This window comes from Haliaeetus leucocephalus, unplaced genomic scaffold, assembly GCF_000737465.1.
Source record: "Haliaeetus leucocephalus isolate CR32 unplaced genomic scaffold, Haliaeetus_leucocephalus-4.0 Scaffold696, whole genome shotgun sequence".
NCBI lineage: Eukaryota > Metazoa > Chordata > Aves > Accipitriformes > Accipitridae > Haliaeetus > Haliaeetus leucocephalus.
This window is the reverse complement of record NW_010973132.1, coordinates 5,586,174-5,609,517: the sequence shown is the minus strand read 5'-3', so window position 1 is coordinate 5,609,517 and position 23,344 is coordinate 5,586,174. Positions and strand designations below refer to the sequence as shown.

General features: G+C 40.1%; 1 protein-coding gene across 2 annotated transcripts; it reads left to right on the top strand.

Moving 5' to 3' along the window:
- Positions 1-23: 23 nt before the first annotated feature.
- ALKBH3 (alkB, alkylation repair homolog 3 (E. coli)) lies at positions 24-22,245 on the top strand. 2 transcript variants are annotated; one of them, XM_010580178.1, is made up of 9 exons: positions 24-99; positions 707-819; positions 2,037-2,071; positions 3,025-3,072; positions 4,713-4,816; positions 6,034-6,122; positions 9,291-9,500; positions 18,098-18,196; positions 18,732-22,245. In XM_010580178.1, exons 1-9 carry the CDS (start codon positions 30-32, stop codon positions 18,822-18,824), a joined length of 861 nt encoding a protein of 286 aa, XP_010578480.1. In that variant the 5' UTR covers positions 24-29; the 3' UTR covers positions 18,825-22,245. The 2 variants fall into 2 exon arrangements, with proteins under 2 accessions (XP_010578480.1, XP_010578481.1); XM_010580179.1 differs by lacking the exon at positions 3,025-3,072.
- Positions 22,246-23,344: the final 1,099 nt, after the last annotated feature.

Here is a 23,344-nt window from a genome sequence, read left to right as displayed (position 1 = left end):
GGGGCGGGAGCGGCGGCGGCGGCCCCGCCATGACGGAGAGGCGGCAGCGAGCCCGTGTGCAGGGCGGCTGGGCCGGCGCCCCGGCGGGACGGCTCTCAGGTGAGGACCGGGGGGGAGGCGACGACCCCCGGGCTGATGTCGTGCAGGTAGGCGGGCAGGACCGCGGGGTGGGTGTCCCGGGGCTTGTCGGGGCCCTCCCGTCCGGGCCGCGGCCTTGCGGAGAGGCCGGGGGTGGTGGCGGGTCCCCGGCTGCCCCCCGCCGCGGGAACAGGCGCGTTCGGAAAACTTCACTGCGAAAAAGCTGAAGGAAAACTCGCTAGTTTCAAAATCTTGTTTTAATAAAAGTATTTTTCTCAGAGAAATGTCTTCTTGTTTCCTGAAAAAAAATTGTAGAGGGGGGCAGTTCAGCTGCTTGCGACAATTTATGCTGGCATGCAGTAGGTGTTTGAGGTAGAACTGAAAGGTTCTAGCTATCGTTCCTCCTGAAAAAAGGATGTTTTCATTTATGTTTCTCTCTGAAGAACATATATAAAAAAATTCCAGTTTCTGTGCAGCATAACATAGGTTTGGCTGTTCCCTGAAGTCTCTGCCAAGCAGAGGAGAATACTTCAAAGAATGATTCCATAAGTTCTTCCAAAACGTATTTTTTTGTATGGTGAAATTCTATTTCGTGTGATCCTTTGTTTTTTTTTTCTCTCTGCTTTAGCACCTAAGGCGGCTGTGGCCAGCAGCCTTGCCCCCGCAGCTGCCAGACCGGCATGGATGAGGAAAGATCAGCCTCACGCTCAAAAGCAGTTTGTCTTTGAAAAGCCATCAGAGGTAAAAATTAGATGGTAACTAGAAGAATCTATTTTTTTTTTATTAAACCTCAAATGAGAAAAATTATCAGACTTTGAGATTATAGTCTCATGTTCAAAAACAAATTAAAAACTCGGCTGAGCTGAACTTTGGGCTTTTAGCAAGCAGAGTTTGCAACTGTCTTGCATATATGGCAAACAGAAAGTTACGGTCCCTCTGTTTAGCCTCAGACTTTGAGTATTCATTATGTACCTGTTCATAACTACTTTTTTTTCGGAGATCCAGAAGCATACATTCTCCTAAATATTCAGAATGATGCAGTATCCTAAGTGTGGTTTGAGCTCTGTTTTTCCTTCAGTTGGGATATCTGTCTTATTTGTTACAGGGGAAGAGGGTGATTTGTTTTATAGACTTTGCTGTATGTCCCATCAGCAGATGAAGGATATTGTGCTCTGTGCAGTGGGAGGGCAGTTTCTTGCTTGGGAAAAAAAATGTTGAACACTTCTTTCTAAGCCAGAAGTGTCTGAAAGGCTGTCTTCTTGGCTCAGAAGGATTGGAGATGGTCTGGGAAGATTCTCTTTTCTCTGTGGCAGAGCCCTGGTATCTATAGAGTACTATATTTTGACCCTCTTGCTTGCTCAACTCAGTACCACCTTGCACCTCGGCACTCCACTGAGCTCAGAGAAGAGAAGCATAAATCCCTGAGACAAACAGGATGATAATCCAGGCTGGATTAAACTACTGTGTTTGGGGTTTTTTTGTTTTTTTTTGTTTTAACAAAAAACAGCTATCTCGAGCTGTGCAGACAATTTTAGTGTCAGCTCCTGGTATGTCTGGTCTGCCTTGTGTTTTGCTCATTGTCTGGGTCCTGGGATTTGTTCGTCCCTCCTATAGTTGCTCTAGATTTTTACTTCCAAACGTAAGCATAAGAATCTTTTTGGTTGCAGTTGATAAATAGCAAGTGTTGTAACGATCCAAATAATTTAGGAATGAATGTCCTTTAGGGGGCAGTTGATTGTTAAAAACCGCCTGCAGTGGTAGCTGCCTTTGAGAGTTTCTGGGGCGTGGAGAGAGTGGGTGGGTTGTTACTGCTTACCGATTGTCCAGAGTTATGTTTTTCTCACTGACATACCAGTGTGTGGCTATATAGAGTCACAGGCAATTAGTTCTGTTCAACTAGAGCATGCCAGGTACTTAAATGTTTAATACTCACCGTGTATTGTCTTGTTACTTTTCAGGTGGAGCGCAAAGTTCCTGAGACAGGTGTGATAGAGTGAGTATACTGCCGACTTAACTGTCCTTTGTGCAGTTTTTCTGTCTGGTTGGTCAGTGGGAATCTGCTGAAAAAGAGTTCCTTCTCCACTTACAATTGACATGCCTTTGGAAGAAATTTCAGTAGAAAATGTGGACTCTCAGCCTTTAAAAGGCTGAATTTATAATCGGGAGAGTCCAAGTCTGTGTTAAGCAGTTTTTATAACTTTGGTGTGGCTGTATAAGCCAGGAAGAACAAACAATTGGACATTCTGGATTGACAGAACTGCAAATATATCTCTTTTGGTTAGCAATGTACATTTTCCTAGAACAGTCTCTCTAAATGACTCGAAATTACTTACTGTTACCCAGGAGTATAGCTGGTATGGTAACTCAAGCAGCACTTCCTTTGAAGGTTCAGGAAAGTACCTGCTAGTAACCGTTATAGTGAAGCTAGGTATTTGTAGATCACTTACCCTTTGTGTTAAAATAGGGTTCTTCTCAGAATAACTTTGACATGAAATGTGACAGGGTGTGGTGGTGTATGGTGAAGTTACAGATTTTGAAAATTAAATTTGCTTCAGTTTGGTTATCTTGGTAGGATTTTCTTACTCAGCGTGCCTATAAATGCAAACATAGTGGTCAGGGTGCAGCCTTGTATGGTTGTCTTCTTTAGATTCCCCGTGATGTCCCTCGTTTATTTATCTATAGAGCCCTAAAACTGTGTATTGAGCCTTTGGTGAAATGAGAGCGAGAGGCAGGAAGTACACACAAACTTATTTGCTTCTGCAATACCACTTGCTGCCTTACTCTGACCTCTGACTGTCTCCAGAACATTATTGCTTCCCTTTTTTTCTTTTTTAAAGAAAACTTTCCCTAGTCCAGGCTTACAGCAGTTCTAGTCCTTGCTGCTCACTGTAAGATAATTTCTTGTTGTTTGTCCATCTGATGGCTCTTTCCTTTCTACATCCTCAGCAAGCCTGGTGTGTATGAGCTCAGCAAAGTACCAGGTGGCATTGCTAGGTAAGTGGATGAAACTTCTTATTTGCTATTGCAGAATGGTGCGGTGATACTCAGCTTTCTGCAGTCTAGTCTCTGTAGAGTGTTTTGACTACAGCAGGTGCACATTGCCCTTCCTGTGTATCTTCTGCTTAGAGTACTTCTGGAATTACTTTGAGTATCAGGTAGCAGAGGGTTATGCAGTTCTGAGCAGCACTGAAGAGAAGAAAAATTAATCTCTTAACATCTAGTGCATATTGCATCTCGTGTTCTTGTCCGGAATAAGGAGAAGGGACTATGTCCATTTGTTCCACGATCCAGAGTAAGTTGCTGCTTGAAATTTGGGTCGGTATTCCTGTGTTAGTGAGTGTGTGATGTCTGTGTTGTATAGTTAAGAGCTACCAAAAACTTTTAGCTGTAAATTGGACTTGTTTTAAATTAATCTAATAAAAGCATTTAACTTTAGGCAGGTTTGGTAACTTTTGCTTACATGCTATGCCTTAATTATTTCAGCTTCAGGACACTTCAAAACAAAACCTACTTGTTCTGTGATTCCTACTAACTGAAATGCATTTTATTTTACCTTGCTGGCTTAGGTGTAATATCGATATTAATCCTTTTCTTCTGAATTCGATAGATTTTATTAGTAGTGGAAAAAATGCCAAGGACGTAGTAACTTTTTGTGCATTTATTTCAAAGCTTTCACCTTGGTTTCTTCTAAAGCTACAAATAAATTTTTATACCAGTTTGAAAAATAAAAACTTTGACCAGCTGTAAGTAGGAAAGATACACAGCCAGCTGGGTTATTCTGTCATTTTCTGGAGTTTGTTTTCATAATATGTTGCTGGAATATTTACATTTCTGGAAAGTGAATAATGAGATTTTGCATCTCTGTTGGCACCTTTACTATATATTCTTGTTGTGATGTTTTTGGAGCATTGAATACTTGTGAGAGTAAACTCTTGTGAACAGCATTCCTACTCTGCAACCCATCACAGTTTTGTGATAGAATTGAAGGAATCCAGTCCTGGCTGGTCACTGAAAATTGCTTTCAGTAATTCTTGTTGGACTTCCATCACAGTGGCTGGAATTTTTGAATGTTGCTGTTAATACAGTCAAAATATAAAATGTACATAAGAAAATGTAAAAATAGAAGAGGTTACATACTCTAGGGTTCTTCTGCTTGGAAAAGAGAGGATAGGATGGCAGTAGTGATAAAGGGCTATGAAATTCTGAGTGGTGTGGAGATGGTGAATAAAGGGCAATTATTTCCTTATGTTGATTGTAGACCTGTAATCAGGGCTATCTAATTTATCAGATGTGAAGTTAATAACAAGCAGAAGGATGCCATTTTTCACACAGTATATGGCTGATTGCAGGACTCGTAGGATATTGTTGGTGTCATATTTTTTATAGGTTTTAAAAAGCAATTAGACGTGTTTGGTGAGGGGAAGACTCATCAGGAGCTCCTGCTGCCTTCTGTTCTTCCCTTCACACCTGCTTTTGGCTGTGGTCAGAAATAGGATACTGGGCTTTGCCTTTTGGTCTGATGCATTATAGCCATTCCTAGCTCCTTTGGGAATCCTGGAAATTAGAATATTTTATCAAAGCATATACAGAATTGTATACTCCTTCCATCTTTTCTTTCTCTTTTTCTTCCTTAGGATTCATTTGATTCCTGGCTTTATTGACTCGGAACAAGCAGACTGGATGTTTGAACAACTCCTGCAAGACATACCTTGGGGTCAGCGAACTCACGTCAGACATGGTAAGGAGTGTGTAGACCAGCTTTTCAGGTCATTCCGAGGTCATTTCCATACCAAAATCCGTGCATTGTTTATCATTGTTTTTCATTTTACATATTACCACTCCTTCATATTTCCTTCCAGGTTTTCCATGCATAGCTGAAGAGTACTGCTGCTTATTTTTCAATCTTTATCACCATGTTCCTATTGCCAATTAAATGAGATCTTTACAAATTAAAATTGCCTGTGTTAAAAATCTTTGAATTTTACTGCCTCCTCTGTCATCTCCAGTTCTTTTTCCCACTCTTTTTTTAGATTAAGTCTGTGCTCCATCCCTTCATACTGTCTCCCAGTGATGCTGCAAAAACTGTGTTCTTTGAGGTTTCTGTCACCAGGATTATTTTTTGCCTCTCTCACTTAAAATCCCAGCAAAGCCTGTTTCTTTTCCCTTGCGTTTGCTTATTTGTTCTAGGATGCAGTAAATGAAGAGACTGCTATTCTGAATTTGTTCACTAAGGGGCACCTGTTCTAGCTAAATTTCTCTTTCAGTCAGCAACGGATGTAAGATAATACATCACAGTAGTTACTGGACAGGGCTGGAAAATATCTTCAACATCTGTGCTTACTGGCTTGCAATAAAGGTACCGTATAATGGAGAGTGTTACCTGTCAAGCATGAGAAGCAGCTACCAGGATAGTCTTTCCAGAAGTTGAAAGTACTTTTAACTTGATGTTTGTATTACACCACAGGGTGTACACATATTTGACAAAATATTACTTGTCCAGCCTTGCTACATCTGATTCTGTAATGTCCCATTGATGCTGCAGTCCTTTCCACTTCATCCTTTCCAATGGATACATCTTGCAACTTATGCCAGCGTATTGGGCAGTGGAACCAGGAGAATATAAAACAATCGAGAATTATAAATAAAATTTCAGTTTCATTTTGTTATCTTTATCTTGTCCAGTCCCTGCCCTGTCTGGCATAGGGATGAGAAAATTGATGTGGTTCCAAGATTTTGGCAAGGTAATTCTTGCAGAGACAGGCCTGCTTTTGAATAATCTCGTTCCTCCACTTGACTTCATTATGTAAGGCTGAGGATTTTAAGGGGCTGCTTTTTAACTTTAGGTGAGTGGACAGTCCCTTTTTGATCAAATTTCTTGGCAGAATTGCATCATCTTTCCATTTTCAAGCCCTTTGATAAGGCAACTGAGAAAGTCTTCCTGTTCTTTTTTTTTAGAAGTATCTTTTGAGGAACCAAGGCTTACCTCCTGGTATGGGGAACTTCCTTACACGTACTCCAGGATAACAATGCAGCCAAACCCAAATGTATGTATATATTTGCAGTTTTCTTTTATTGTTGTCTACAGAGAAATCCTTTGCAGAGATTGAGAGACAAAAATTCCCTCTATCCTCTATGTAGAGTATCTATCAGCATTTCATTTGCGATCAGCAACAGATTCTAGTGGAACGTGGATAACTTCATAAAACAAGCATTATGAGTGGATTGACTGAGAGGAGCATGATTTAGTTGCTAAATGTTGGCAAAAGGAAATTATCACTCCATAGTTTAAAGTTCTGCTTTTGGGTCACTGTAGCTTTGGACAAAACTCTGAATTGTTCTGTGTGACTTACTCTATGCATCTTTGTACGGGAGATTGTAGTGTACAGAGTCATACTGAGTTTTTTGTTGTAAAGATACAGTAATATCAGTTACTGAAATAGTTACTTTCAGAAACACTTAGATTCAGTACCGCTTAAATGAGAATTTAGGCATGTTGTGGATTCCTGCGTGAATGCTATGAAATCACAACCTGCCTGCTCAGCAGCTGCAGATTGTATGATGTAATTTCCCACGCTATTTTGGAAGGGTTGAAAACCACCTGAGTGGTTCGCTGACATTTTGTTCGTGTTCACTCTCTCTCTCTGTCTTGCAGCCTGTTGCCCCATTGGCCTGTTTCTTGGTATTGCTTTGTTTGAAATTTCCATGGCAGTAGGCTGCAGTGTTCTGAACCATAAATTAAATGTGACTGTTGAAGGCTGGATAGCACGAGAGAGAAGTGTCTGAGCCCCAGAACTGCTGCCAAAGGCAGGTGCTTCCTAGCAAAGCTCGGTTTGGGAAAAGTGGAAAGGCATTATTTAACAAGATGAGTTGTGACGACTTTGTAGTCTCAAAAATAACCATAGTTCAAAAATTTTGTAACCTATGGAATTTGTGGTAGAAAACCAGGCATTTTTTTGGTACTTATTTGTGGACCATTTTAAATGGGCTTTTCTGGAAGCTGAATAGCTTTAGGGATTGGAAGTGCCCCCACAAAATCATTCTGCTGTACGCTGGTGATTTAAATCCAGTTCAGAATTGTCTGTTGTGGAAGCTATTGCTACTCAGAGGTTGGATAGAGCCTGTATACCCTGAATTCACGGTTTCAGTTCAGTTTGCATAAAGTTCAGAGTTACCACCCATTGGGCCACTGGCTTGTTTTTCTCATCCAAGAGGTACAAGGCCTAAATCAGTCACGCATGCTGATCTTGTCTTTTATCCGTGAATAATTCTCCTTTTTACTGAGAGAAAGAAATGCCAGCAGAAAGTGAGATGCACTGGCAAACTTGGATAGCTGGGAGCCAGCCCTGCCACTGGCTGGAAACTGCCCATAGGCAGAGATATGGGTAGACGGCACACAGACACTCCGACACTTCACTCAGCTTTGTAGGTGGGAGTTCTTGCAGCCTAGAAGAAGCAGCGGATGGTGTAAAGAGCACAGCCCTTGTCTGTAGAATAGGGCTTATATCACAAAAATATCCTGAATAAAATATAATTTAGTGCACAGCTTGGCCAAAACCAATTACCTGCCTTGAACGCTTCATCTCTAGGAGTAATTAGCTTTGTGCCCCTCCTTTTTTTCTTTAGTAAGACTGGGTGTGATTGCAGCACTGCTAGGTATAATCCAGTGGTCATGCCTAAATGAATTTTGGTGTTAGAAAAATGTTTCTTTGTAAGCTGTGGTGTAGTTGGTGACACAGTAATGTTTCAACAAAATTACTTCTGGTGCTGCAGGTTTGTAGTGGGGTTTCCACTGAATTGTAAAATTCACCATATGGTAACATTTTTAGTAATAAATATTTTTGTGATAGGATTGAAAGAATCCAGTCCTAGTTGGTCACTGAAAAGTGCTTTCAGTAATTCTTGTTGGACTTCTGTCATTGCCTTGTATGTCCTGCACATACTGCACATTCAGGCAGCCCAATTACAAGCTATAGCTTTTTTTCAGTGGTATTACTGATGTCCCTACATGTCCCATAGCTGTAAGCTATATTTATATATAATTAATTATTCACATGATGCTTAGTCATTGAAGGGGTGACTTAGCTAGAAATACCCCTAACAGAGAAAGATGGTATGTTAAGGTTCCTGCAGTGTAGCCAATAGGTGAAAAACCCGTAAACACGGGTTAGCATGGAAAGAAGGTGGTGCAGACTCCATTATTAGAGAGGGATACTAGGAAATAATTCCTGCTGTCTGTTCCTTCTTCTGCCAGTGATGCACTGGGAGATTTGGAATCAGTTCTTCATCCTCTCTTGATCTGTGTTTCTGCTTATATAATGGGCAACAATTCTGGCCTACATTGCTTTGGCTTTTTTTTTTTTTTTAATATATGTACTTATGTAGTACTTAAAAGCACTCTGACAGATGAAAGTCGTGATGTAAGTTTATAACATTAAATAACGATTCACTGAACTGAGTTGTAATGGAATGTGCAGAGCTGCCGTGGGCTATGGGCTCAGCAAGATGTTAGCAAAGGGAAGGATGAAATTCAGGGCCTGTGACACTGGTTTTGTGAACCACTGAAAAGTTACAATGTCGAAGTCAAAACCCCAAGAGCTGATGAGTTGGGCTCAACAATCCGTACTAACCAAGCAGGGACAGAGGGCCACGTTGTGAGAGTGTTGTCTCTTGTTCTGTGTCAACAGTTGCAGGCAATTGACAGTGTGTCATTTAGTCACTGATTGCAACTTTCTGGATGCGCTATGCCCACCAGCAATGCCCAAGAAACTTGGATGTTACCAGATCCCTGTGTTAAACTCCTCTAGCTTGGCTAGGAGGTTAAAAAAAACAGATATGCATGAGAGAAGTTGCACACTTTTCATCTTAGTTAAGAATTCCCGATGTTGATCCATGGTCAGTTCAAGCAGATTTTACTCTGTGCGCTTTCTCACCTTTGAGTTAATTGGGGTGGCTGGCTACATTAGTATGAAAGGCAGACTAGCTTCATAGTTTTAAGAGATGGTTTAGTATTGAGCAATAGGTAACATATGCATATTTTGCAGAAAGCCTATTCCTCAGCTTTACTACAAACATAATCAGAATTGTTCAGAGGCATTTGCTTGATTTCAAGTTTATTGTGATTAAAGTGCAGTATATTTTGTTTCTTAGTGGTTTCCCGCTGCTGGTGGCCTGCTTTCATTGTATTTACCCTGCTCCTTCTGTGCTGATTACAGTGGCATCCTCTTCTGACCATGCTAAAGGAGCGCATTGAAGAGTTCACTGGCTATACCTTCAACTCTCTACTGTGCAACCTCTACCGAAATGAGAAGGATAGCGTAGACTGGCACAGTGATGACGAACCATCACTGGGAAAAAATCCTGTCATTGCCTCACTCAGCTTTGGTGCTACCCGGACCTTTGAGATGAGGAAGAAACCCTCCCCTGTGAGTGTTCATACCACATTGAGAGAGTCCTGTAGTTACTAATATGCTTAGTATTTTCCCTCTGTTTAGAGAACTTAATTTCTAAAAGCATTTAATAGTAGTTAATGGAAGCACAATTCGTAAAGTTCTGTGAAATAAGCATAGGGATCAAGAAATCTGTTGCATGGAATGTGACATCTTGAGGATGGGAATGGGACCACTCTAACAATGTGCAGCAGTGTAGCGCTGCAGTGAAATTGCAACCTGGGCACTCTTCTGCCCAAATAAGGGCCTTTCCCGTTACTTAAAATGAAATCAGTGGTGGTGAAGGGGACTTCTGCTGTATAAATGAACCAAAGAGTTGATACCGTTTTCTTAAACTCGGGCAAACATTGTGTAATGCATAGTGTATGTGGGATGATAAGTAGCTCTGACTGCTCTTGCAAGTAAAAGTCTTCTTAATAATGTTTGCATTTTGACTCATGTTCAGATTGAGGGACAGTGAAGGGAGGGAAGGAGCTCAGTTCCTTTCCTTAAAATACCAAACTGTCGTATCATACTTTACAGACTAAATGGAGATCTTTACTTTGATAAGGAGGCCTGTGTGGAACATCCTTTTAGGAATAAGTTGGTTATATAGTGAATACTCTTTCTGGATAAAATGCTGTGCTTGGGTATGTTGGGTTCTCGTGCCAACTTAAAACTTAAATTTTGCAATTCATATTTATCCAAGTAAAGGAATCACATATTCCTGTGTTGAGAATACAGGCCTCATTTTAGGGTATCCTACTTCAGATGTCTTTTCTGCATGTGTAGTCTTTGAGACCTTTGGGAACAAGTTTGCTGTCTGCTCATGTTGCTATTTATTCCAAGTAAGTAATGCAGAAAGCAAAGGTGATGATTATCAGCCTATTAGAAAAGTGTATGCTGACATACTAAAGTCTGCCCATCAAGAGTCACCTTGGGTCACGTAGTCGTGAACAGCAAAGGTCAGAATTTTAACCAGAAAACAAATAAATAATCTGTATTTTTCACCAGTTCTTTAATTTGTAAATTCTTTGTTGTCTGAAGTTAATTTAATCCTGGTCCCTGAGCATGAGATCATATAACCAGTGCATTATATCAGTGGGCATATCATGAGTAAGTATCTTTGACGCTGGGATGATAACAAAATGTCAGCTCGAAAGTTCATTCCTCTGGGAAACTGAGGTAAATGGTGCTTGCGTTCTTTTCTAGAAGTGCATGTGTTCCCCTTCGATGGATCAGAATCAAAGCCACTTAGATTTCAGTATAAACTTTGCAGCTTTCCTCTTAAAAATCAAACCCAGTTCATGAGCAAGATGTCTTTTTGTTCTGTTTTCTATTTTCTGAAAAGATGTCCATTATGAGCAAAGAGGGGAAGTTCAGTCTGTGCCATTCATAATTGGCCGCCACCTTTGATCTGTACTGGACGATTTCTTCCCTTTTCTTCCTGAGATGGATGACTTTCTGTAGATGTATCCCTCAAGCTCTCCTCATTTTTTTCTTCAGTGCCTCTGACCTGGTATTTCTGACTAGCTGAGTCTTGCTACCTACGAAGTGTATTCCTTCTGCAAGTGTGACATACCTGTTTCTAAGGTATGATCCTCATGTGCAGAGTGATCTTTGAATAAGTTGCTATTAACTGCATCCTGTGCCTAAGGGAACTCGTACTTAATAATTATATGGCACACATTACGTATTCTTTGCACATTCCCAAAGCCTGCAATTTTCTGAGAGCATCCTGTGACACTAGATACTTTGCCAAGTGGGAGTTACAAGAGGCTCTGATGGAAATTACAACCTTTCAGGCTGTACCAGCAAAGAAGTAATTTTCATACTCTATTGTAATGTAGCATTCTCTCTTTCATTAAGAGAAAGTTAAAGTTGATTGTAGATATTTGAAGTTTGATCATTACTTTGTTCAAAAGCGAGTTACAGGAAGAGGAATGTAGCCTAGGGAAAAGGGATTCAGGTTAACAGGCATGCAGGCTCTCCCTGGTTTATAATCTGCCAGTATCGGTACATCGGGTTTTCCAGGGTTAGTCTTCAGTGAGGACAGCAAGAAAAAGTAAATCCTTTTCCTGCCAAAATTAAACCTCTTTGAGGGCCAACATTGTAGTATTTCAGATTGTAGAGTTTCAAAGGCCTTCATTTGCCTCTGTTCTTGTAAGTGCTTTTAAGTATTTTGAGATGAAAGATGGAAAGATGGAATAAAAATACAAGATGAGAAATCCTATGGTAGAAGCTCACTGTGGATAAGTGGTACTGGGAAAAAAAAAACTAAAGCGGTTGCCTGTGTGTGATCATGTACTGGGTACAAAACAGTATGTACCACAAGTCAGGTAACATCTCCTAGTGCTATTGAAGAATGCTAGATCAGAACCTTCAGAGACTTCAGTTCATGTTAGTATCTGTACAGATATTTTCCTATTATATCTTGAAATGTGGATGAATTTATTAGATAATAAAATCCTATTTCTCTTAACAGCAAAGATGACCAGTAATGTTGGTGGGTTGGTTTTTTTGTGCATGTTTGTGTGAATTTTGGCATTTGTCTGGTAGGAATTTGGTGGTGTTTATATAGGCCACTCTGAAACTGTCACAAAAGGAAATCTTTTTATCCTTTCTCTGCATTTTTCCTTGGCAAAAAAAAAAAATTTTAAAAAGTTACTTAGGTGCAAGTGGTATTTTTTTTCCTGCAAATTGTTTGAGGGTGAGGGGAAGGAAAGGTTCAGTCCTCTGTTTTTCTTTTGGGTGAGTGCTGTACTGGATGAGTAAGTGTTCATCATATAATAGATGGTAAAGGAGCGTAGAGATGTGCATAGCCTATTTGAATCTGCATCAACAAGCATCCCTTGTGTATAAGCAGAAATAATTCTTACTCGGATTTCAGCCCAGTGCAGGTAAAAAAGCTACAAATACATTTCAGGGCAAATTCCCTGCTGGAATTAAGGAGACTTTTTGTGGAAATTAACATGATGCCAGAAACTGTTTTACTTTTTCCACTGGAGTTTTTCTTTTTAAGCATTCTTTCTTCTAGATACTGTCTTTTCTGTTTATTGGACCAGTTGTGTCATCGTAGCTGATATTTTGCCTTTGCTTTAAAAGGTTCTGCCTTTTTTTGGATGCCTGCTTGGTACTTCAAAATCTACAGTGAAGTGATCTGGTTTCTTTTATTTTCTACTTCTAGTTCCGGTAAATTACTTAAACTTTTTCTTGCCTCCTTGTTCCCTCCTCGTCATCGTAGCTCCTGCCTACACTGAAACCAAGAGATGAATGCTTTGTCATAGAGCCGTGATTCATACACAATTCACACGCAATCTGTTGGTTTTGTCAACACGTCCTCTCGTGCTTGCCCGCAGCATAACTGTCCCCACTGCACCACCGTGACCCCCTCCTGTTCTCCATGCTGCTTCAAGGCCCCTGTCCCACTCGTATGTGACTTCACCGTCCTACTCCAGAGGAACTGTTTTCGCTGTGTTAGATGGGTCTTTCTGATACAGCCTCACTACCATTTTGACTATTGCTTATCACTGCTCAACTTTGTGAGACAGTGCCAGGTTCTCTGATGAGGTCTTTCTGGAACCTGAGTGTGAAATGTTAGTTCCAGGGTGAAATTTAATGTCCCACTGAGCTCCCGGGTCCCACTGAGAGGTGCTCTGGGTGCCATAAGGACCAGTTGGGTATCGTTGTCCGACGAACTGCCGTGTGAACTGTGGAAGGAGTTAGAAAGCCAGCTGTCAGGTTGCTTTTCTTCCATCTGTAACCAAGGAAACTGATGGGTGCTGGGGAAGGGAGGGAGCTTCACGCGTGTGTTAGATAATAGGATGTTCGTGGTGTTCTCAGAATCAGCCTTCAGATGGGTCTGTCCTTCAAATGAAACACTAAAACACAGTCGTCCTGTCCTTGAGTAGCTGTTCTAGCATAAGTTAAAGATCTCCTAGTACTTTTGAAAACAGCAGAAAAATAACCCTTTGTGTCCCAACAGGCCTAACTGAAGACAAACGTGGGAATATATGGAGCACGGTAGAAACAGAGGCTTTGTTCAGGACGTGGAGGATTGAACTTTTAGATTGGCACGAAGGAGACTTGCAGGCAGCAGTGGCTGCAGAGGCGTAGGTGGTGTCCACCAGTATTGGCAGGACCTGAGCAGCTGTAGACAAGCAGAGAAGAAGATGCGAGTGCTTTAGAGCTACCTCAATTGCAGTCTGCTAGGTCAGCTGCAGACTGAGGGAGTTTAAGATAGTCCTATGCAGGCGGGCAAGTGGATGACATGAGGAAAGGGCAATACAATGATATTCATTCTTACTGAGTCCATAAAGAAAAGAGCTGCAGTGAGGATTTCGTCAGAGATAGTGAGAATGAACAGGTAAAAATGCAGAAGTATCGATAGATGAGACCACTTTGTTGTGGAGGAGGGTGTTTCCGCAGCTGGTGGTAGAGGAGTAAACTGGAAAACAGGGATAGAAGCAAGACAAGATTAGAAGTTTCATAAGGAGAATTCTCTTGGTAATAGGTAAATAGGTAAAGCAGAAGACTAGAAGCCAGCATTCTCCAGGAAGGCTGCTGACTTTAGCCTTTGAAAATAGTTTTGCATCATTTGCATGTATAACTGCACTATTTATACATTATTCTACAAGATGTTTCCATTTAATTTTCCTTATAATAGAAGATGCTTCCACACTATCCAGAACCCATTTCCTACTACTATCTCAATAAACTTGCCTGAGATTTAGAGAAACAAACTTAGGTGATTTATATAGATTTATACTAGATCTTTTCTCTTTCTTACCTTTTTGATTCTGATACCATTTTAAGAAAAAAACCTTGATGGAGTCCAGGAGTGCTTACAGATTTTATATTCACAGCTTCCCATTAACTAATGCTGAGCTTTCCTCACTTATTAGCTGTAGTTACTTGAATTAAGGATAAAAAAAGTTTTAGCCACTGTACTTGGACAGTGTAAAGCTTGGGTTGTATTAAACGTGCAACTCAACATTATGAAAATCCTAATATACCTTAGTATATAATCAGAACTGTTGCTTTACTAGACCTGTTCTTGGAAGCAGCTGGTTTTGTAATACACCTATAGAGTTACAAAGTGACCATATAAAAGTTACCTGATGCATTTCTTCCCATGTTTGTTATCAGTACTTTTAAAAAAATCTTTTCCTCCTTAGATGTCAAGAATAAATTATCTTCATAAACTTCTTGACCTCTGAAACTCAGCTGAGTTTTCTGTATGTCTAACACCAGCTCTAGAGATAAAAGTTCTGAAATGAGATTTGGTGGACAGTGTTAGTAACAACATGTAAGACAGTAAAAATTTTTTGTCTAACTTTGTCAGTTCTGCGAAACCAATTGACATAAAAATCTCTTTTTCTAAGTAAAACTAAGCTCAGAGATGTCCCATTTGAAACAGAAAGTAACTGTTGCTTTTACATACTGACTTTTCTAAGCCAAAAGGATGCTTTCTCCTAAATCATTTATCTTAGAAGAATTCCTTTTTAATCAAGATGAGCAAGAGATAAAAATAAGTCCACTGTTGTCCATCCACAAAGTGAAATGATGTAATCCTGTGAAATAGAGAAGAGCCATGCAATGGTATTTCTCTGCTTTTCATCAGCAGTCATGTTTACAATACCTATTTTTGAAATGTTTTCCTTGTTTCCTCTGAAGTTTAAGAAAACGTTTCTGGCATTAGACCTTACTAAAAATAGAGCAAGATAAATGGCTAATAATTCTAGAAGCTTAAAAATATGTTTTGCGTTGTCCTTACAAAGAATTCATATTACAGGTGATTCTGAATGCCTTCAGCACTCCCTGATTCCAGAGGTTTAGTGAGCTTAATTAACCACTGGCACAGCCTTGGGCCTTTAGGTATTCCCAAAAAATGCATAAATCCAGAATTGCCAGCCAGCGCTGCCAGTTGCACCAGCAGTATTGAATAGCCTTGTTCTGTCACACTGTGACTTCTAGTCCCAGACATGAACAGAAAGTGGCAGCGGTGTGAATAAATAGTCAATTACATCAAGTGATGCTTTTTATTATTGGGAATTGATTTGGTTCCAACCAAGCTCTTTTGCATTTTAGAGGATTTGCAGTCATCTTTCTATCTGCATCTCTTTTATACACACACACACTCCCAGTTGTTCTTTTGAAAATCAAACTTTATTTTAAGTCCAGGACATAATTTTCCCAGTAGTTGATACTTTACCTCATTATTTTGAGCTTTTCAGCAAGCCATGAACAAAAAAGACAAACCTGCATCAAGTTGGGCCACTGCACAATTAAGCTTCAAGGAAGTTAGTTAAGATTTTTGAAAATGTGAGTTTTTGTAAAAGCAGTAAAATGTGTTGGATGAGAGCTGTTGGGTCTTTTTAATGGCTCTCAAAAGACTATGTCTGCCTTTTTATGACCCGCTGATGTTTTCTTCTAGCTGTCGGGTCTGTGCAGAACCCTGTTAATTATCCTGAATAACTGAACATACAGCTGAAGCCTGGAGATCTTGTAATGTTTGTTTCTGTTTCAGGAATGTGGGACTTCTGTCAGTGTGAGGTAACTATACCTGCACCTCAAGCTGGGTTAAATCTTACTGTGATAATTCCATTTTCCCAGTCTCAGTTGTCCTGTATTGTTTCCAGCTTCTTTGCAATCTGCTTCTGTTATAAGTGACATAAGTAGTGACCTCACATCTCTTTTTTTTTTTTTTTTTTTTTTTTTTTCCCTGCCCCTCCAAAGTACAGTTTCATTTTACATGACAAATGTGAACAAATGCCACGCTGGTAACAGGTTTTGTTGAGTCTGGAGTAATTGCTGCCCTCAGCTGGGTCTGAAATAATGGAGCATTGCTTCCTCCTAAACACTCAGCAAGTATGATTTTAGGAGTCTACCAACCATTATAAGAAACTGGAAGAGAACATACTGCCTAACTAATTAAAAAATAAAAAATCTGAAGCATTTGTGCAGCAACTGTCCAAGATGTATGGTCCCTTACAGAAATGCACCGTCATGCTTTAGAAGCTCAGACCTGGCCTAATTATTTTTTCCTCATCTGTTTGTAGTAACTGTGTATTTTGGCTTTTCTTTCAAGAACAAATAACTGATTTGGTGATCTCTCTGAAAAAAGCCAGTATCTCCGCTTCTAGAGGCAGTGATACAATAACAAATAGGCATTCAGGCTGTCTGTTTGCTATATGCAGTATACTCAGAACAAAGTTAACCCTGTAGTTGTACAATGTAGAGGCTGAGAACCTGTCATACATACTCTTTTTTCAGTGGAGGACATTTATTATCCACTTTATACTTTCAAGCTATCTATGGCTTTCTATAACTTAAACATAAAAGGCCTCTTGAGTCCCCTCCCTTTCAACACTAATTAAGATATTTCTCTAACTCCCCCTCTCTCTAAAATAGTCCCCGTATTTTGCAGGATTTCCTATCTGAAACTTCCCTGAATTCCTCATTTCAGAGAGTTGCTTTCAACTCTTCCTTGACAGCTTGCAAAGTTGGCAATAGAGGTCTAGAAAAGGCAAAATATATACTGCCATTCTGTATTTGGGGGACTTCCTGGTTTTCCTATTCACATTTCAATATTAATGAAATAATCAAAGTGCCAACATTAAGTAGGCAAGATGTTAAATGGAAGTTGTTCAATGTTTGCAGCAAATTTTTCTGCAGCTGTTGAAGGCTAAAATCAGAAAATATTAAAGGAATACACAGAGCATTGTAATACCTGCCCATGGGGATTCTGGAAGATAGTTCATGTCTCGCATAGTAGGATTTCATGAAGAGGTTACTGTTGTGATTGACAAAGAGAACCGTGTTGGCATAATAGACTTCGCAACTTGTCTTAGCAGTGTATTAGTCTGATTTAAAATTGGAAGGGATAGTGCAAAGCAATAGAGAGTTGCTGTTCCACTGATGTGGCATGTGTGAGACTAACTCTGCAGTGTTACTGTGTCCGGTTGTTGTATTTGTGCTTAAAAAAGTTGTACTTAATCTGAAGGCTTAACAAAAGTTTGCAAATTATTTGTCTTCTAGTTTAGCAGTCTGTTTTGCTTAGTGATGATAAAGTTTAAGACAACTTGTTTTACAAGGTACTATAGGAAAAGGAGATATTTTTTTTGGATAGGAAAGGTTCTTCATCTAGCAGATAATACTATACCAACATGTAATGTCCAAAACAAGACAAATTCAGAATAGAAAGAAGATGTGTATTTTTGATGTAGTTAACTGTTGGAATCGGAGTGGCTGTTGCAGAATGTCTCCACGCAGAACTGTTTATTTCAAGAGTGGATGTTTCCAAAAGGTTTGCAGCCTTGCTCCAGAATTTTGCACTAGATTTAGGAATTTGTTGTTGAACTTTACCTGTGTTGTACAGGCAGTGAGACGCAGTGGCTTCTTTCATCCTTAAAATGCTCAGCTCCTGAACTCTTTATGAAATATGATAACAGAGAGGTTTAGGTAGACTTCTTGATCTTGTAAGAGCTTCCTTTCCTCCTCTCCCCTCACAGCCTTTTAAGCTCTGCTGTTGGGAACTGGCTTTCTACCAAATGCACATGCCTGCTTCTTCAGTGTCTAATGTTTCTTTTTAGGAAGAGAATGGAGACTATACTTACGTAGAAAGACTAAGAATCCCACTTGATCACGGGACTCTGCTGATGATGGAAGGAGCTACCCAGGAGGATTGGCAGGTGAGAACTCCTCCACACTGTTTGTGTGCTTTACTTGCAGTGCAGTTTTCTAAATATGCACGAGGCACTCCCATAAAGTTATGGGACATTCTTCTTCCAGTGACACAGTTGTTTCCTAGCGCATTAATATTGCTTTCTGCCTCAGAGTTTCAAAGCACCCACAGAAACAATGGGTTTTCTTCCCAAGTGCGAAGTGATGTAATAAGAATCAGCTCAGATGTGCCGGCATTAAAGTTCAGCAATGAAGCTTGCAGCCTGCAGCTGAAAGAGCAGAATCAATTTAGGAGCTTTGAATATAACTCGCAACTTAAATTAACACATCTACAGTAATCTACAAAGACCTTTTGTTTTCAGTGGCCCTGAGCAGTCAGAACATGATTTTTTTCCCTTATCTAAATGTTTAGAAATGTTAATAAAAAGCCATCATAGGAAATGAAGTTTTTTTACATTGCTTGGTAACCTGTATTTTAAATACACAAGCTCATGCTTTTGGGTTTTGTTTTGTTTTGTTTTGTTTTTCTAATGCCACTTACAGCATCGAGTGCCTAAGGAATATCATTCTAGAGATGCACGGATAAACTTGACCTTTAGGATCATTTATCCAGAACCTGATGGAGTTTGGAAGTGAAGAGGCACTTTGGGCATTGTTGGATATAAACGCACAGCAGATCCAGAGCCTCAGATTGCTACAGATTTAAAGGAAGCCGTACAGGAACAGAGTCCTATGAAATACCTGGTGGGGGAAAAGAAACAATATTATGAAGATCTTTGACAATCAGAAGCTGCCTGTGTTATGTGGACAGTGCTGTTTTGTTTTCAGAAATGATATGCTATTAGATGATACTAAATCACTTTAAGTTTGTGAAAAAACGATCATTTTTAAAAGAACACAAAGCACATCAAAGATCTGAGAGATACTGACTGGAGCAGAAAGATTCAGTGGGCAGTTATTTTTGCATCTTCTCGTCTCCCCTTTGTCCCCCAGGTAGTGATCTATGATCTAAGTAACAACAAGACAGGATTCTTTTATGTAAAGCCAGCTGGATGTTCTGTGTGTACAGAAATGAGAAAGCTGCGCTTCATGATCATCTCTGAGTATTGCTCATTTCACCAAGGGGTAGTGCATTGCTCTTTATTTGTAGGTTGCAAAGTCTCATCCAATGAAGCAATCAGTTTCGTTATTTATATAACTACTTGAATTACAGCAGTGTCTAGTAGAACAGAGGCTCCCTTCTGCTCTGCACTCTGTGGTCAGGCTTTATCCGAACCTTTTATCCATGTAGACAAGACAGGCAAAGGCACGCAACAGAGACACTGTAGCCACAAGCCTTATCAGCCAGGTCGAAACTTCCCATTGCTTGAGTATTAACAGTCCTCCATCCCTGCTGGCTTAAAATGGTTACCTCTGTGTCATAGGCAGGAAAATAGACACAAAGAGATGGAAAACATTACTTTCAGAATTTGCTAAATTCTTAGTTTCTTTTTAGTTTTTCTTTTTAGAACAACTAAGTTGTGGCTTCCAGTGATTTCAGGTGGGACAGGAAATGTCAGCATCTCTAAAAATTAGGCTTGTGCTGCCAAATTTGATACCCAGAAGAATTGGTCCAAAGATTTGGACCCAAATTATTATAATCACAACGTAAGTCAGTTGCAAAGCTACACTAAGAGGAGTGTGGTAGCACCAGGTGCAGCACTTTCTCTGGTGCTACTGCTCCTAGGTCAATGCATATTGCATTACAAGAGTATTACATGGAGGGTTGTCTCTCGAACCTCTGCTGTTACAGAGGAGCAGTCAGCAGCTCAGACCTGATTCTAGGTTGGCTTGCTGGAATTCTTCAAGTTTGCCTGCCCTGGGTACATCTCACCTCTGAGTAGGAACCAGAGGACTGCTGTGTGGATGTTAGGTCAGGTATGCTGCTCACGTGGTTAAGTTCTCACTGCAGCTACGTGGCATCTAGTGTACTGGAGCAAAACATAGGTTTGGTACGTCTTCACTTTCTGCGTGAAGTAGGATCTAAGCATGGATAAATACTCTCTGCCTTGTAACATGTTAACATTATTAAGCAACCTAGCATCCCTCTTCAGTGCAAGAATAAGGTGGTGTGTAGAAAATGTCTATCTTTTCTTAGCCAGTAGTAGTTTAAATTTCTTGTTTGATGAGAGCAGTCAAGTTATTAATACTCAATTATGACTATGTTTTAACATTATTGATAATTTAAAGGACAGACTGTTGAGCCATTTAAATCCCTGTGCTCTGAAATTGGCTAGAATCATTTTCTTTGTATATCAAACAACTCTAGAAGCAGCTTCTCTACCTAAAGCACCATACAGCTTTTGAAATGGCTTATTCTTCTAAAATGAATGAATGTTATTAGAAAACTTACTTTTTATCTAATAACGTCTTCACCTTCATCCCAGTTTGTATAGAAATACATTTTTGGAGTATGTTTAATGTTAATTGCTTGCATTTGAATCTAAGATCTGGGCTCTGTGATGTATCTCCTGAGAATTAGTTTTGAAGGAGGGAGGCGCTTACTTTCATGTTTACTTTCTTTAGGTAACTAGAGCTCTGTGCACATCCCTGTATGTGCCCAGGTTTGGCAGTCCTGACAGAGAGTGGTTTTCCATGACCAAGGGGCAGTGCAAATTTCTCCAGGTATTCTGACAAGGCAACACTTGAGCCTTTATCAGTTCATACAAGCTACATTTGTTTACACTGTGTTAAGAGCAGTCATGCTGCAAGAGAGAGTAGGAGGTGGGGACGAGATGGAAACTTTTAAACCCTTGAACCTCAGCCTGTTGTGGAAATTGCAACACATTTGAATTCAATGAAGCTATGGCACATAACTGATGGTAGGGCCCTGGAGGCTGATACTGTTCCCGAAGAACAGTTTTTCACTTACTTTCTTGGTTTCAATTTATAATGTTAGCAAATTGTGGTTTGGTTTCTTTACTTCCTCTGATCTGGGAGAAGACCATGGTTTCCTCCCCAGCAATAAAATTATTTATAAGAGAAATGCTGTATCCCACAGAGCTCTCTTGGGGCAGTACCCTTTTGTTGCTGGTGTCTACTATGTTCTGCTCGCTCTCGTGTGTCAATGGCTGCTGCTTATATCCAAATCTGGTTGACAGTGGGCACGTGGCATTGTTCCTCCCCCTGTCCTGAGTGCCCTGGCTGCGAGGGGAACAGTTGGCATAGAGGTCAAGTTTCTTTGTCAGCTGGGAGCTTATGGGTCCTTCCTTCCTCCCCCACCTCCTCCCAAAAAAAGTCACCTAGCCAGGTGGCAGTGGATAGCAACCTCCTGCCTGCCGGGACAGCAGGAAATGGCTTAGAGCAGAGGAGATTCCAGCCCACATCTCAGGAGATGTTTCTGCAGGGACATTTTTCCTGTAGGTTGAAATTTGTTCCTGAATGCTGCAAGCACTCTTAGAGTTCTCAAAATGGATGTGCACAAACCTGGGATTTCAGAAGTCTTGAGCCTGGTGGTGTTCTCATGGCACCTAAAGATTTTTCACTAGAGACCAGGGCAACTTGAAAATTTCTAGTGCTGCTATTCAGCTGTTTCTGCTGTTGGAGTCAAGTGCAGAGGATAATGTATTTAGAATTGTAAATATGTAGTTAGGTTCCGTTCTTTAACTTAAAGATAGCTGGAGGAACTTTCTCCTAGTTACATGGATTTGAAAACAGTATTTCTAAAAATGCTACCCGAAAGATTTACTTGCCAGTCATAAGGCTCTCTTCCATCCCAGGACTGGTTTGACAGTACAGTATTGCCAGACAAAAGCTTTTTGAAAAAAGATTTAAACTCAGAGTACGTTACATTAATTTAAAGTAAAATTTATTGTTTATCTGAAAACAAAGGTATATACGTACACAGAGGATTCAGGGGCAAGGGGGTTGCAGAGGTTTTTTGATTTTGCCGCTATCACCAGACACACTAATCTAAGCATGGAGTAGTCTGTCCATATGAGGTAGTGGAGCAGGTGCTAAGAGCTGCTTTGCCTACAGAGCACCTCTGAATTTTATTTTCCATATTCCCTGTATTCTTTCTATGTCTCCCAAACTGTCCTCTGCAAGCCTTTTCCTCTCCCCTCTCACTCCCATTGTCATTTGTTGATATTTATCTCTAGTTAGGTCTCGTATGCTCCCTTCTGCAGGTGTGACGATATTACTTTATGCAGAAGATATAAACTGTGGGTTTACTTTTTCCCTGTTTCTTCATGCTGAAATATTATTTTTCAGCACAGTATGTGTGTCTCTTCCAAGAAAAGCTGAAAAATTGCATTCCTCAAAGCTGTTCATTGTCTGTGGCTTTCAAACAGATAGAGTCTACTAGTTGCCCCAGTTAAGATTCCCTTTTCCAAAATAGCCATCACCTTTTCCAAAATATGGTGGCCCTCAGGCTTGATGATAAGGAGCAGACGAATGGAAGCTGTCTTTGGTAAGGACGGGTAGTGACCTGTCACCCCAAGGAACATGCAGGATGGAGCTGTTCTGAAAAAAAGGGTGACTGGTTCCATCAACAGTATGTAACCATTCATTTTTTTAACACCTCTATAAACAGTAACATTATTAATTAACCATACTGGCATCAGGAATCTCTCTGTCTCCATGCTACTTGCAATAATAATTTGATGACAGAATACTTGAATATTCAAGCACAAACTCTTGATGAGGTTAGAGTATATCTGATTGAATACTATGCTTTTGGGCCACACCAGGTTGATCTGAGCACATGCCATTCAAAATCAATAGCAAAGTTCTGCCATTTCTCTGCTGTATTTCTTTTTTTCTTTTTTCCAGGCGAAAACACCCCAAACCTCTTTAGGATTTTCAATTTTGATTAGATGTAAAACCTTAGATAATTCTATTCCTCCTGTGTCAGATTATTTCTAGCTATATATTTTCCATTTGTCATGAGTGATGGGCTTAGTATAGTTACATATAGTAATTTATAGCTACAATAATAATGTAGAAGGAGACAGGGTGCCAGGAAGGGGTTAAGAAACCAGAATTTTCATTCCATAGTATTGGCAAATTACAGAAGACTGTTCTCCTGGGGTTTGGGCTAGAAGACGTGTGATGGGTGCTGTGAATCCATAATGCCTCCTTCTCAAAAGTGCTGCTGCTATTGACTTAGCTAAAAA